This window comes from Erythrolamprus reginae, chromosome 10, assembly GCF_031021105.1.
Source record: "Erythrolamprus reginae isolate rEryReg1 chromosome 10, rEryReg1.hap1, whole genome shotgun sequence".
NCBI classification, from domain to species: domain Eukaryota; kingdom Metazoa; phylum Chordata; class Lepidosauria; order Squamata; family Dipsadidae; genus Erythrolamprus; species Erythrolamprus reginae.
The window spans coordinates 49,254,708-49,270,142 of record NC_091959.1 but is presented as its reverse complement, the minus strand read 5'-3'; the positions used below and the strand labels follow the sequence as shown (position 1 = coordinate 49,270,142).

Sequence of the window (15,435 nt, the reverse complement as noted above, 5' to 3'; positions counted from 1 at the left end):
CAACTGAGTTTTTAGATTGGAGGGCTAAGGGGGGCGGTACCTGCCTATTATTTAAATTAAACTCAGTCCCGACCAATCAGACTGAAGAATTACCCATCCTGGACTCTCCTTGCAAGTGCATTGGAGAAGGGGGGACACGATCGAAACATTTAAATATGTTAAAGGGTTAAATAAGGTCCAGGAGGGAAGTGTTTTTAATAGGAAAGTGAACACAAGAACAAGGGGACACAATCTGAGGTGAGTTGGGGGAAAGATCAGAAGCAACGTGAGAAAATATTATTTTACTGAAAGAGTAGTAGATCCTTGGAACAAACTTCCAGCAGACGTGGTAGATAAATCCACAGTAACTGAATCTAAACATGCCTGGGATAAACATAGATCCATCCTAAGATAAAATACAGGAAACAGCATAAGGGCAGACGAGATGGACCAGGAGGTCTTTTTCTGCTGTCAATCTTCTAGGTTTCTAACCCTCAATCTGTTGGATTTATGACACAACTGTTTGTGTGGATTTAACACAACGCTAAGAGAGCGGGACGTGCTTTCTGCAGAGCTTTGGGTCTTCCTTGCCACAGGGGACAAGCTGGTGCCGGGGGCTCGTGAAGTGCTGACCGACATCTTTAAGAGCTGCCTCCACTCGGAGCAAATGCTGAGCCTGCTGCCGGCCAAGGCCCCCAAGGTGATGGAGATCTACCTGAGCAAAGAGCAGATCAACGCCCAGGCGCCCGGCAACCTCCTGCACACCTTCTTCACCCACGTCCGGCCCCCAAAGAAGGCCCTGGAGGATCAGCTGACCCAGGTGGGGGCCCCTCGCCAGGAGGCCCTGCCCTCCCTGACTCTGGCGGGCAAAACTCCCCCTGCCTAAAACGCCCCCCTCCCCTTCTTTCTCCCTCCAAGATTCTCAGGAAATACGGAGTGCCCAAGCCAAAGTTCGACAAGAGCAAGTACAACAAGGGAGGCAAAGAGCAGCACCCCGTGAAGGTGGTCAGCACCAAGCGGCCGGTCAGCAAGCCTCCGGCCAAGGAGAAGGCTGTGCTGAACAGCGTCAGGTGAGAGTTTTGGATTCCTGGAGCCCCCCAGGAGAGAACGGGGTGATCCCAGGAAGCCAGCTCCCTCCTGCCCTCCAACCGACCGCCTGGAAGTTTTGTTACCCCAAACCTTGTGGTGTGTTGACCGTTGACGCTGCTACTTCTTCCTCTTTTAGCAGGACAGCACTGAGCGAGAAGAAGCCAACGGTGAAGGCCCGGTCTCCAGAGAAGGGCAAACCTGAGGAGAAAGACCCCGACAAGTCCCCCACCAAGAAGCAGGAGGGTAGCTATTGATATGGGTCAAACTGAACGGGTCCAAAGACGGGCTTCAAAAAGGGTGGAAGGTCTCAAGCATAAAACGTATCAGGAAAGACTTAATGGACTCCATCTGTATAGTCTGGAGGACAGAAGGAAAAGGGGGGACATGATCGAAACATTTAAATATATTAAAGGGTTAAATAAGGTTCAGGAGGGAAGTGTTTTTAATAGGAAAGTGAACACAAGAACAAGGGGACACAATCGGAGCTTAGTTGGGGGGGACGATCAGAAGCAACGTGAGGAAATATTATTTTACTGAAAGAGTAGTAGATCCTTGGAACAAACTTCCAGCAGACGTGGTTGGTCAATCCACAGTCACTGAATGTAAACATGCCTGGGATAAACATAGATCCATCCTAAGATAAAATACAGGAAATAGTAGAAGGGCAGACTAGATGGACCATGAGGTCTTTTTCTGCTATGTTTCTAGCTCAATCCTTGTGCTCTCTTGAGGTTGGGCAGAACGCTGGGGGCTTTGGGTTGGCCCAGACAGGGCCCAGAAGGGGGTTCCACATCTGGCAGCCAGATGGCCCATTTGGTGGCTTTGAGGGCCGGTCCTGAAGCTGTCCCGAACGCCCCCAGGGACCTAATGGCAAAACAAATGGAGCTCCGTCCACCTTGGACCGCCTGTTCCCAGTGTCAGTGTCAGTGGAGAAAGCCAACTGGGGCTGGGGGCGAACAGCGTCCCCTGGATTTGTCGGTGCTGACGTGTCTATTTCATTTGGCAAACACCATTTCAGCTCCCGAAGAGAAGTATTTGACCCTGGAGGGATTCCACAGGTTTGTCATTGACCGAGCAAAGCAGGACATCCGGAGCGTGTGGCGAGCCATTCTGTCCTGCGGTTACGACCTCCACTTTGAGAGGTAGGGGGAACACAGAGCTCTCGGAGACACCTGCAGCTGCGTCACGGGGGTGGTCTTCCTCCTCTGAGCCCCCCCCTTCCTCCTCCTCCTCCTATTCCTCCCAGGTGCGCCTGCCTCGACGCCAGGCACGCCCAGAAATCCTGCCGCAAGTGGTCCCTGGAGACGGACGTGGCCCTGGTCCGGTACATCAACCGGCTCTGCCGCCACCTGGCCATCACCCCCGCACGGCTGCACCCCCACGAAGTGTACCTGGACTCTGCCGATGCCGCTGACCCCCAGGTCTCCTGCCTCTTGAGTACGTGCAGAACTCCCTCTTGGGTGAACCGCGCGGTCTGGCGGGAGGGAAAGCGAGTAGAAGGCTTGGCTGCATAGCTAGAGGGATCACAAGCAAGAAGAGGGAGATTGTGATCCCGCTGTATAGAGCGCTGGTGAGACCACATTTGGAATAATACTGTGTCCAGTTCTGGAGACCTCGCCTACAAAAAGAGATGGATAAAATTGAACGGGTCCAAAGACAGGCTACAAAAAGGGTGGAAGGTCTCAAGCATAAAACGTATCAGGAAAGACTTCATGGTCTTTCTAGTCTGTCTAGTCTGGAGGACAGAAGGGACAAAGGGGGACATGATCGAAGCATTTAAATATGTTAGAGGGTTAAATAAGGTTCAGGAGGGGAGTGTTTTTAATAGGAAACACAAGGACAAGGGGCCCCAATGGGAGGTTAGTTGGGGGAAAGATCAGAAGCCACAGGAGAAAATATTATTTCACTAAAAAAAGAGTAGATGCTTGGAACAAAATTCCAGCAGACCTGGTTGGTCAATCCACAGGAACTGAATTGAAACATGCTTGGGATAAACATAGATCTATCCTGAGATAAAATACAGGAAATAGTATCAGGGCAGACTAGATGGACCAGAAGGTCTTCTGCCTTCAATCTTCTCTGTTTCCTCCTCCTCTTCCTCTCTCACCCCCCCTCCCTTTTTTGGCCACTCTTGACCCCTTGTGCTCCGTCGCAGACATCCCCATCGAAAGCCTCCGCCTGCGCTTCGCCTTGCTGCAGTCCCTCAACACCACCCTTGAGACCTTCTTCCTTCCGCTGGTGGAGCTCCGGCAGACCAAGGTCTACCCCAACAGCATCGCCGCCCTCCTGCAGGAGGCCAAAGGTCAGCGCTTGGGCGGATGCAGGGGGAGGCTAAGGCCGGTGGAGACCACATGTGTCCCAAGGCCAGATTTATAATATTGGACAGGAGAAGGACTGGATTAGTTTAATTTAAGTTTGGATAATTTTAGATAAGAGATGAACCTTTGGATTGTGAATGCAAATACAGTGATCCCCCGGGTATTGCGCTCCCGATGATTGCGAAACGGCTATATGGCGATTTTTGAACCCGGAAGTAAAAACACCATCTGCGCATGCGCGCCCTTTTTTTCTATGGGCACGCATGCGTAGATGGCGCCGGGCAGATCAGCTGCTGGGCGGCTTCCCTGGGTCTTCCCCCGTTCGCCGCTCGCCCGCCCTTCGCCCGGCTCGCCCGCCCTTCGCCGCTCGCCCACCCTTCGCCCGGCCACCCGCCGTTCGCTCGCTGCTCGCCCGGCCACCCAGGTTCGTTTGGCTTCGGGACATGCCGGCGGCGACGTTTTAAAACAGCCGTGCGGTTTACCAACTGAGTCCCGAAGTCAAAGGCGAACGTGGGCGTGGGCGGCGGGGAAACCCCAATCTTTGGCTCCTCGCTGCTGGGAAGTAAAAACACCATCTGCGCATGCGCAGATGGTGTTTTTACTTCCGCAGCGCTACTTCGCGAAAACCCGCTCATTGCGGGGGGTCCTGGAACGGAACCCTCACAATGATCGGGGGACCACTGTATTCCATTTTATGAAGGGAGCCAAAATTCATATTGCAAAAAAAAAGGCAACATGGGTCAAGGAAAGGCAATGAAAATAAGCAGCTTCCCTTCGCTTTCCCTCCTCTCCGGATTGTCTAATCCAGGGGTGGGCAAAGGTTGGCTCCTCTAGGACCTGTGGACTTCAACTCCCAGAATCCCTGAGCCAATCAGGCTAAGCTCAGGAATTCTGGGAGTTGAAGTCCACATGCCATGAAAGAGCCAACTTGGCCTACCAATATCTCTAGTCCAACCTCCTGCCCAAGATCATAGAATCCTAGGGCTGGAAGGGACCTTGGAGGTCTTCTAGTCTAGGGGTAGGCAAAGGTTGGCTCTTCTATGACTTGTGGACTTCAACTCCCAGAATTCCTGAGCTTAGCCTGATTGGCTCAGGAATTCTGGGAGTTGAAGTCCAGATGCCATGAAAGAGCCAACTTGGCCTGCCCCTGATCTAAAGCCCCCCACCGCAGAATCCAAGGAGTAGAAATAAATAATGTCAATCGTGCAAAGGGAATGGATCCTTGGGGGGGTGGGGGGAATTTGGCTCGTGTGTTCCGGATCGGGGGGCGTTGTCCCATACGGAAGGATTGTTTGGCTCTGTTCCTTCAGGGCTGATTTTTTACGACACGAAAGTGACGGTCTTGAACCGCGTGCTCAATGCCACCGTGCAGAGAACAGCTGACCACGCGGCCCCAGAGATCACCTTGGACCCCCTTGAAATAGTGGGAGGTAGGCACTTCAGGGGAAGCCCCCCCCCCTTTCTTCTCTGTCCCTCCTGAGCCGGGTGGGATCATGGGAACTCCGCAGCCGGTCTCAGCCGGCCTTCTCTGTCCACTCGTCCCCCGCAGGAGAGATCCGCTCTGCCGAGAATTCCTACTTCTGCCAGGCTGCCCGGCAACTCGCCTGCGTCCCATCGTCACAGCTCTGTGTGAAGCTGGCCAGCGGAGGAGACCCCACTTACGCCTTTAACATCCGCTTCACGGGCGAGGAGGTCCACGGCACAAGTGAGCGGCCAGCTGGGAGGGGGCTTGGGAGGAGCGGCCTGAGCCTTTCAGCCGGGGTGTGGACCCCGCTTGCCTCTCTCCGAATAAGGGTCCGGTTCTTTCTCTTTCTCCATGTACGAAAGGGTCTCATTGTACCCCCCAGTTCAGAAGGCTGAGGCTCTGGTTGGTTGGTTGGTTGGTTGGTTGGTCAGATGGTCAATCGGTTGGTTGGTTGGTCAGAGGGTCAATCAGTTGGTTGGTTGGTCATCAGATGGTCAGTTGGTTGGTCGGTCAGATGGTCAATTGTTTGGATGGTTGGTAGGTTGGTCAGATGGTCAATCAGTTGGCTGGTTGGTTGGTTGGTCGGTCAGATGGTCAATCGGTTGGTTGGTTGGTCAGTTGGCTAGCTGGCCAGTCAGTGGGATGGTTGGTTGATTGGTTGGTGATTGACCATTGGGGATTCCAAGAAGGGAGGTCTTATTGCTTCTAGAATCTAGATTTATCTTCTTGACCATTGGATTTTTAAAAATCTGGTTCAAAGAAACGTTTTGTGACCAGTGTCATCCATGTGTCTTCCAGGTGGATCTTTCCGTCACTTTCTTTGGCAGGTCTGTAAGGAGCTCCAGAGCACGTTGCTGTCTCTCCTTTTGCTGTGTCCAAGCTCATCGGTCAACAAGAACAAGGTACGCGGGGAGGAGGGGGGCATAGTTGGTTGTGGAGCTGCAGCCAGTTGCCCTCAGCGGGGACTCTTCAGCCGTAGCCCCCTCGGAGCGTTGAGAGGTTTCCCACAGCATCAGGCCAAGATGGTCTTGCCAACTAACCGTAATTCCCACAAAACCCCAGGCTGTTTCTTTTCCCCCCACCCCCAGGGCAAATACATCCTGACCCCCAGCCCCATCAGCTATGGGGAGGAACAGCTGCTCCACTTCTTCGGGCAACTCCTGGGCATCGCCATTCGGGCTGACGTCCCTCTGCCTTTGGACCTCCTGCCCTCCTTCTGGAAGATCTTGGTGGGAGAACCGCTGGAGCCAGAGGTCGACCTCCAGGAGGCAGATGTGCTCACCTACAACTACGTCAAAAAGTTTGAAAACGTAAGTTGTGGCGACATATCCTCTTCCCCAGCCTTGAAAGGGAGGAGAGGGGAGGCTGCACGGTCTTCAAAGTAAAATTTAAATTCACGTAGGATTGTCCTTGTGTCAGTGGCTCACAAGCTGAAGTCATCAATATTATTATTATTATTATCAATATTATTATTATTATCAATATTATTATTATTATTATTATGTCAGTACAACGCAGCAAACGAGATCACTATGCTGGATTTCGTATTTCATCACCAGTCGGACACTTCCCAAGCCCCTAGGACTGCGTGATGTAGCGGTGAATTATGTTTGCCGATCCCAGTCAAGCGGCCTTTTGCAATTGATGGATGGAGATTTTGTAAATTCCGATGGCTTTCAAATGTCCACTGAGGTCCTTTGGCCTTGAGTCCAGTGTACCAAGGACCACTGGGACCACTTTCACTGGCTTATGCCAGAGTCGTTGCAGCTCGATTTTTAGATCTTCATATTTCACTAATTTCTCTAGCTGCTTCTCCTCAATTCTGTTGTCCCCTGGGAAGGGAATAATAATAATAATTATTATTATTATTATTTATTAGATGTGTATGCCACCCTTCTCCGAAAACTCGAGGCGGCATACAACAGCCAGGTCTTAAGGAGCAAAACAGAGAAATAAATTGAAAATCGGCCTGTTTTGTTTTGGGCTTCACCCTTGTTCGGTTTATGGACCGACTTCCAAATGTCCCCCACTCCCCCCTGTGCATAACGTCCGAGTGAAGGGGTCATTTTTTCCCTGCCCTCTTAGCTGAACGACGAAAGCGAGCTGGAGGCCCTGTGTGCAGAAATCGCCTCCCAGCACCTGGCCATGGAGAGCCCGGACAGCCCCAACAGGCCCAGCTGCAAGTTCACCTACTTGACCATGACGGGAGAAGAGGTGGAACTGTGCGCCCGAGGGAGGCACATCCCGGTCGTGTGAGTAGCCGGAGGCACCGCCGGCCCTGAAGCCGAATACGTCTTGTCAGGAAAGGTTTCATGGACTCCATCTGTCCAGTCTGGAGCGGTGTTTCCCAGCCTTGGCCACTTGAAGGTATCTGGACTTCACTGGCTGGGGAATTCTGGGAGTTGAAGTCCAGATATCTTCAAGTGGCCAAGGTTGGGAAACACTGGTCTGGAGGATGGAAGAGAAAGGGGGGACACGATCGAAACATTTAAATATGTGAAATGGTTAAATAAGGTCCAGGACGGAAGTGTTTTTAATAGGAAAGTGACCACAAGGACAAGGGGCCACAATCTGAGGCTAGTTGGGGGAAAGATCAGAAGCAACGGGAGAAAATATGATTTGACTGAAAGAGTAGTAGATGCTTGGCACAAACTCCCAGCAGACGTGGTTGGTCAATCTGCAGTGACTGAATGTAAACATGCCTGGGATAAACGTAGATCCATCCTGAGATAAGATACAGGGAATAGTATCAGGGCAGACGAGATGAGGGTTTTTCTGCTGTCAATCGTCTTATGTGTCTATGAATGAGGAGAGAAGGAGGGAGGGAGGGAGGGAAGGATCCAGAGACTGAATTTAAAACGTGCCTGGGATAAACAGAGACCCTTCGGTTAAATACAGGACAATAGTATAAGGGCAGACGAGAGGGACCAGGAGGTCTTCTGCCGTCAATCTTTGAGGGACGCCCAGCGGGAAGGAGCAGCACGGGGGTAACGCCGGAGACAATGCACAGGGGACTTCCTACCCGGAGTAGAGGTCCTCTCGAGGGATCCTGAGCCTTCCTCTTCCGCTTCCCTTCAGGTGGGAGAACAAGGACGTCTACGCAACGGCCATCCGCAACCTGAGGCTGCATGAGCTGCAGACGGCTGAGTGCGTGATGGCCGTGAGGGCCGGCTTGGCCTCCATCATCCCGCTGCAGATCCTGACCTTGCTGACCCCGCTGGAGTTGGAGCTGAGGACGTGTGGGCTGCCCTACATCAACCTGGAGTTCCTCAAGGTAATTGGGGGGGGGGGGGAAGCAGGAACGGTCAGGGCTTGGGAATAATAATAATAATAATAATAATTATTATTATTATTATTTATTGGATTTGTATGCCGCCCCTCTTCGAGGACTCGGAGTGCAGCTGCTCACCCTCCTTTCCTCCCATGGCAAGTCAGTTAGTTGTTTGTTTGTTGATTGATTGATTGATTGATTGATTGGAATTCTATGCCACCCGAGTCTTCGGAGAAGGGCAGCATACAAATCTAAAGCCCTTCATGGCATCGGACCAGAATATCTCCGGAACCGCCTTCTGCCGCACGAATCCCAGCGGCCGATAAGGTCCCACAAAGTTGGCCTTCTCCGGGTCCCGTCGACAAAACAATGTCGGTTGGCGGGACCCAGGGGAAGAGCCTTCCCTGTGGTGGCCCCGGCCCTCTGGAATCAACTCCCCCCCGAGATCAGAACTGCCCCCACCCTCCTTGCCTTTCATAAATTGCTAAAGACCCACCTATGTTGCCAGGCATGGGGAAATTAAGATATCCCCAGGCACATATAGTTTATGCATGGAATTATTGTGTTGCATGGTTTAATGTTGGGTTTTTTAATGGTTTTTAATATTAGATTTGTTATACTGTGTTGTTTTGTTGTGAGCCGCTCCAAGTCCACATAGAGGGGAGGCATACAAATCTAATAAATATAATATATAATATTATAATAATAATAATTATTATTATTATTATAATAAACATTAAGTTTACAATAAAAATCAATCCAATTAAATTCGAAATTGCCTGACCATTTTAAAATTCCTAGCTATATTAAAACCAATCGCACCCATTTGTACAACCACCATATAGTCATTCGTTGGCCAGAGGTCAAGATCTTATCAGTCTTAAGATTCTTGAGGAGGGTGGGGGCAACACAAATCTCGGAGGGGGGAGCTGATTCCAGAGGGCTGGGGCCCCCACAGAGAAGGCATTGTCTGGTTGATGGGACCTGGAGAAGGCCGATTCTGTGGGACCTGACCGGATGCTGGGATTTGTGTGGCAGGAGATGGTCCCGCAGGTAATCTGGCCCGATGCCATGTAGGGCTTTGTAGGTCATCACCAACACTTTGAATGGCGTCCGGGAACCAATCGGCAGCCAGTGCAGTTATTGGCGGGAGAGTCAAGACCGACGCGGGAACTGGCTTAGGTCTCGACCGCAGCAGAGAAAACTCAGACTGAACTTGAATCGAAATAGAGGAGTGAGATTTGGGGGCCATCACTGTGGTGCTTGAGAGCAGGGGGGGGGGGTCTCCATCCTTGGAAGCTTGAAGGCTTGGAGTGTTTTTCCGACTGATCCACTCTCTCCCCTCCTCCCGCCTCTCCCCCCCCCCCCCCCGGGCCCCCCGCAGGCGCACACGATGTACCAGGTGGGGCTGATGGAGACCGACCAGCACATAGAGTTTTTCTGGGGGGCCCTGGAGATGTTCACCCAGGAGGAGCTGTGCAAGTTCATCAAGTTTGCCTGCAACCAGGAGCGCATCCCCTTCACGTGTCCCTGCAAGGATGGGGGTCCGGACACCGCCCACGTGCCCCCCTACCCCATGAAGATCGCGCCCCCAGATGGCACCTCAGGTACCCTCGCTGTTTCCTGGCACAGAAATGAACGGGAGGGCGGGGGTCTTTTCAGAAGAGGTTATGACAAGGGGGTTAAGGGGCCCTTAAGGCCCCTTCTAGCAGGCTCAACCTCTCCCCTTCCTCTCATCTCTAGGGGCTCAAGGGGGCACAGTCTGAGGTTAGTTGGGGGAAAGATCAGAAGCCACCTGAGAAAATATTATTTGACTGAAAGCAGAGTAGATGCTTGGAACAAACTTCTAGCAGAGCTGGTTGGCCAATCCACAGGAACTGAATCTAAACCTGCCTGAGATAAACATAGATCCACCCTGAGATAAAATGCAGGAAATAGCACAAGGGCAGACGAGGTGGACCAGGAGGTCTTCTCCTGCCGTCCATCTTCCGTGTTTCTGTGTCTCTGGACAGGCTCCCCGGACTCCCGCTACATCCGCGTGGAGACCTGCATGTTCATGATCAAACTCCCCCAGTATTCCTCGTTGGAGATCATGCTGGAGAAGCTCCGGTACGCCATCCACTATCGCGAGGACCCTCTCAGCGGCTGACCAGCTCCCCCACCCCCGTCCGAGGGGGAGGCCCTTCAGAGGACGCACCGGAGAAGCCGAGCCCCCCTCCCACCAGGCAAGGGCGGGAGGTGAATTCGGTCCTCGCCTTCCTTCTCGCCACGGCCTTTGCGGAAGACTTCCTCTTTGTAGACTTCGGGGGCGCATGGAACCGGCGGCTGCTGCCTTAGAGAAAACCTAAGTCCGGGGACCGAGTTTTGCAACCCTGGGGGGACCCACTCCGCCCCCCACATTTCCTCCTCACCAGAACGGAGCTTGCGGGCCGAAAGGGAGACTTGGGGATCGGCCGTGCCAAGGGGAAGATCTCCCACCACCATTTCTGAGTGCGTGGGTGAAGCAAGCGCACTTCACCTTTTTTTTTTGGGTGGGGGGAGATCAGGGCTTAACGTAACTCACTAGACAAGAATTAGCCGGGGGGGGGGGGGTTCCCCACTTTTTTGCCGGGGTTGGTAGGCACCGGAGGCGGCCACTTCCACACATTCCACTGTAGGGTGATAAAGAAGCGAGATCACTTCCCCGTCTGTCTAAATTGCGAACGGTCTAAAGAGAAGGGTGGGGGAGGGGGTACCGCTGGAGTGACCGCCCGACTCACGGGCTGAGAGCCAGCTGGCCCCGAAAGGTTCCGCCTTGCGCCCAGAGAGGGTCCAGCCGAGATTCCCGTTCGCACGTCGCCCTTTAGAGAGGACGATCCCAGGGTCCTTCCTTATCGGACGGCGGATCGGACCCACCCGGCTTTTCTGGTTCAACCGAGAGAGATCGCCCCGTTAGCCCCGGCACCGGCACCAGATCCGCCTTGATCCCGAACGGGGCGCCAGGCACCACCGTCAAACCTCTAAGCGGGAAGAGAGTCGGACCGAGCTGCCTTTCGAACTCAAGACTCCAAAGGCCCCGGTGCTATCTAGGAGACGCGGCCCTCGCAGCCAGCTTCCTCCCCCCCCATAGAAGCCGGGGGGGGGGGTCTTGCAAGTGGCCCCTTTTTTCAAAGGCAGCCGGGAAAGGAGCCCCTCCCTCCTTTTGCGTGTCCATACGCACGGAGGAGCTGTATCTATTGTACATTTCTGTGAATACTGTTAATTCTTTGGCCTGAGTGATGCGCGGATGGAGACGCAGGGTGGTCGTTTCTAGAGCGAGGGGGGGGGTCACCCTTGCGCAGTCCCCCCTTTGAGCTTCGGGACACCCCCCCCCCAAGTTTGAGGGCTACAGTGGAGGGTTGGGGGCATCTGCTAGCGCTCGGGAAGAAACCCAGCTGGAATGCAGGGTCTTTGTTCCACCCACCAAACGACCGGCAGCCCCGTCGTTCTCCAGAGATTTGGGGGATCCCAACACCCCCTTTCCTCCTCAGGGGGCTTGGGGGGGGGCTTCTGGTTCAAATACCTCACAGAAAAAACCTTTTCAGTTGCCACCTGGGCCGTTCGGGGCCCCCCAGTGTGTGTGCTGTACAAGTGACTTGATGTATATTTATTCCAATTATTTATGGTTGCATTTAAAGGGGGGGGGAGAGAAACGGTCTTCTACGGCGGTGTTTCCCAAGCTTGACCACTGGAAGATACCTGGACTTCCACTCCGCATTCGCTGCCTGGGGAATTCTGGGAGTGGAAGTCCAGATATCTTCCAGTGGTCAAGCTTGGGAAACACTGTTCTATGGTGTTTACACCCCACTTACTGTAAATGGAGCTTCTGAAAGGGGGGGGGACGACTTGTGACCCCCCCAGGCCTGACCCCTTTCCTTGGCGAGGGCAGATGTGGGGCTGGCTGAAGTCAGAGGGAGAACTGTGAAGAAAAGGTAGGGGTCTGGGGGGCGCTTCCAGAGACCCCCCCCCCAAGCTCTTTCTGGCTCGCTCTGCTGTGACTGCTGCTCCCAGGGTCCAGGGTCAGGATCGGGCCCTCCTTCCTCCTCACTTGAAGAGTGACTGACATCTTCCGAATGTCAAGCAGCCGTTCACATTCGGATTCCGTTTTTTCCCCTATTTATTATTATTTCCCCACCACCGACCCCTGGAAGAGCCCTGGCAGGGGGGGGGGGGAACGGAGGGGACGATCCCCCTTCGGGTGACGACCCACGGGCTGCCCCTTGCCCCGGCTCACTTGGGGGACGGGGCGGGTTTACTGCACTGGTTTATTTTTTGTTATTTAATTTATATTCACTTGAAGGAAACGTGTAAATATTTTGTATGAAAGAGAGAAGTGAGCGCAGGGCCGGCTCCTTTCTTGGGCCAGGAGGATCCGGCGCCTCCTTCAGTCCGGGGAAGACTGGACGGCCGCCCAGCTGACTTGGCTTGTTTGCCACCCTTTCTTGTTAATTTATTCCTCTCCACTTTTTGAGCGCCCCCCCCCCCCCTTGATTCTGCCACAGTGGGCCCTCCCCCCCCCTCCCTGGACCTCTGGCCTCTCCAAAAACACCTGGCAGGCCCCGCTCGGCCCTGGGAAAGAGCGCGGCAAGGTTGGTCCCCCCTCGTTTCTAAGAATTCTTTGGCTTTTCTTGTATTTAATAAATGCTTACATTTGGTGGAAGTGTCCGTGGAACCGCTCTGTTCTTGGGCCGGGCCACGGGGGTGGGTGGGAGGAGAGCAGCCAGGGGAGGGGGCTAATGGGGAAGGGGGTGTGAGAGCCACGCATTCTGCTCTGGTCTCCATTCGCACCCACACCCCGCGAGCCTGGTTAATGAACAGGCAGGGTGGACTAATAGATAATACAAACTTTATTGTAAGAAATTTAAAAGTCTCAAACACACAAACATGCGCCACTCGCACTCGGAACGCCAGTTTCAGCTTTTAAGGCCGTGCGACTGAGTGAGGGGGGGTCTCCCTCCCTCCCTCCCTCTGCATTGACTGAAAAACTGGGCTGGGAAAGGAGGAGAAAGAGGTGGCCGGGGGGTGGGGTGGACAGGGAGGGACATTCCTAGCAGCAAAGGCGCCGAGTTCAAACTCAGCCACTACTAAACTAGCGTTTCTATTCCGTAGGCCTTTGGAAACGGGGGGGTGGGGTTGGGGGGGCAGCTGTTTCTCTACACTTGCAAAGAGGGGAAACATCTGCTCAAAGTTTTGAGCCCCCGAACGAACGACTCGTGGAAAGCAATGGGGCCGAGACACACACAGCCCCCCCCCCCCACTCAGCCCCCTACCCCCCCCCCAAACAGCAACAAAACATGGCACAACTGACAAAGCAGCCGGATCCTGCCCCCCCCCCCTTCACCCGCGTTCTGTGACCTGCAGAGTGCCGGCCCCTCCCGCCACTCGAGTCCTTGTGCCGGAAGGAAAGCGGGAGGGCAGGCGGGCAGGAAGAGGCGGCTCCGGACGCTTCCTCCTCATTCTCTGTCGGCATCCGAGGATTTCACTTGCCAGAGTTTTGCCTGGAGGGGGGGGGAGGAAAGGGCAGAGGGGTCTGCTCAGAAAGAGGGGGGGGCTCGGCCTGACCCTAAGCCACTGGGAAGGGGAACCTGGGGAAGGTTGAATACGTGGCTCCTTACAAAGGTGAATGTGGAAGCAGGTGAAATGGTCAGTGTTGCTTCCTAAGTGGACAGTTTGATTTCACAGGAGTTTGATTGACTTGCAGTTACACTGTGTTGTTTAAGGGTCCCCTTCATTATTTTTGAGCAGTGTATATTATACAGACCATTATATAGAAATATGCCCAAACATATATATATATATACACTGCTCAAAAACTAAAGGGAGCCCTCCAAGAACCCACCCTAGATCTGAATGAATGAAATATTCTCATGGGATACTTTGTTCTGGACAACGTTGCATGTGCACAACAGCCGGTGAAATTGATGGTCAATCAGTGTCCGTAAGCTCCTTAAAACCCACCTCTGTCGCCAGGCATGGGGGAATTGAGATGCTTTCCCCCCCTGGGCCTTTACAATTTCATGTGTGGTGTGTCTGTATGTATGTTTGGCTTTTTATATTAATGGGTTTTTAAATCATTTTTAGTATTTATTGGATTATTATTGTACATTGTTTTATTACTGTTGTTAGCCGCCCCGAGTCTCCGGAGAGGGGCGGCATACAAATCCAATAAATAATAAAAATAATAATAGTGTTGCTTCCTAAGTGGACAGTTTGATTTCACAGGAGTTTGATTGACTTGGAGTTATATTGTTTAAGTGTTCCCTTTATTTTTTTGAGCAACGTATATATACACACACACACACACACACACCAGAATAGAACTCCAAGTAAATCAAACTTCCGTGAAATCAAACTGTCCACTTAGGAAGCAACACTGACCGACATCTATTGTGTTGCTTAAGTGTTCCCTTTATTTTATTTTATTGTTTGAGCAGTGTCATTCTGCCTCCTGCCCTATTTGGGACTCTGAAGAGGGGGGGGGGTCTTCACCCCCCACCCCCCACCCCCCGTGAGTCAGAGAGGAAGAGCTCAGGGAGGCCGGTTGGGAAAGGCTCCTCCAAGGACACGGCCGAGTAAAGCCAGGGACCTCAAAGGCACCAAGAGGCGATTGACGTGGTCAAGGTGGGCAGGGCATCCACTAAAGGCAGTTTTTTTCTAACCACGTGGTCCCAAGCACATGAGGTTTCACTGAGGGGTCTTTGATCAACTGAGGCTGATTAACAGGGGGTCCAGGGGGAAAAACATTTTCACATTCCCTGATGTTTCCCTGACACTTCCCTGTCACTTGCAATCTACTTAAGGCCGCGGCCATAGATGACGTCGTACCAAACGGCCGTGGAGAAATATCAGGAGCTGAGGAAGCAGGTTGTGGCCACATTGATGCTCCTTTTGGCTGGACTCTGCCAGGCAGCGAGACCCAGTTTGGGGGTTTTTTACATAATTTTTCCCTGGCTTTGAAACATTTTAATACACCAATTTATTCTGGTTTTTTCACGAATTCCCTGATAATTCCAATATTTCCTGAACCACCAATTTCCCTGGTAATTCCTGGATTTCTCTGTTTTCCAGGTTCGCTGGACCCCCTGGTTTAGTTTTTGAAAAGCTGCAGAATTGGGGGGGGGGGGGGGGGGGGGTTAATTAAAAAAAAAAAACCCTCCCTTGCCCAAGAGGCCACTGGCCAAATGCAGCGCTTACCTTGCCGTTATTGAAATGGGCCGGAGCTGCAGGACTTTGTCCACCTTCCTGTCTTATGCTGAACGGGGGGGAAACAAAGGGGGGGCTTACAAATAAAACTC

General features: G+C 52.9%; 2 protein-coding genes across 8 annotated transcripts in view; one reads left to right on the top strand and one right to left on the bottom strand.

Moving 5' to 3' along the window:
- Positions 1-12,800, top strand: part of HECTD4 (HECT domain E3 ubiquitin protein ligase 4) — an 89,232-nt gene extending 76,432 nt beyond the window's left edge. For 4 of the 5 annotated variants that reach the window (XM_070763311.1, XM_070763314.1, XM_070763312.1 and 1 more), the window contains exons 63-76: positions 576-799; positions 898-1,049; positions 1,205-1,311; positions 2,087-2,210; positions 2,315-2,505; positions 3,224-3,370; positions 4,697-4,816; positions 4,936-5,091; positions 5,650-5,753; positions 5,940-6,161; positions 6,937-7,103; positions 7,930-8,125; positions 9,507-9,729; positions 10,135-12,800. In XM_070763311.1, the coding sequence (XP_070619412.1) occupies positions 576-799; positions 898-1,049; positions 1,205-1,311; positions 2,087-2,210; positions 2,315-2,505; positions 3,224-3,370; positions 4,697-4,816; positions 4,936-5,091; positions 5,650-5,753; positions 5,940-6,161; positions 6,937-7,103; positions 7,930-8,125; positions 9,507-9,729; positions 10,135-10,271 (2,270 nt within the window). In that variant the 3' untranslated portion in view covers positions 10,272-12,800. The remainder of the gene's footprint in view (positions 1-575; positions 800-897; positions 1,050-1,204; positions 1,312-2,086; positions 2,211-2,314; positions 2,506-3,223; positions 3,371-4,696; positions 4,817-4,935; positions 5,092-5,649; positions 5,754-5,939; positions 6,162-6,936; positions 7,104-7,929; positions 8,126-9,506; positions 9,730-10,134) is intronic. The other variant, XM_070763310.1, reaches the window with a different exon arrangement.
- Positions 12,801-12,969: 169 nt separating this feature from the next.
- TRAFD1 (TRAF-type zinc finger domain containing 1) overlaps positions 12,970-15,435 on the bottom strand; it is a 17,312-nt gene continuing 14,846 nt past the window's right edge. For all 3 annotated transcript variants that reach the window (XM_070763321.1, XM_070763320.1, XM_070763322.1), the window contains exons 12-13: positions 15,335-15,392; positions 12,970-13,638 (exon numbers count right to left, since the gene is read on the bottom strand). In XM_070763321.1, coding sequence (XP_070619422.1) covers positions 13,594-13,638; positions 15,335-15,392 — 103 coding nt within the window. In that variant the 3' untranslated portion in view covers positions 12,970-13,593. The remainder of the gene's footprint in view (positions 13,639-15,334; positions 15,393-15,435) is intronic.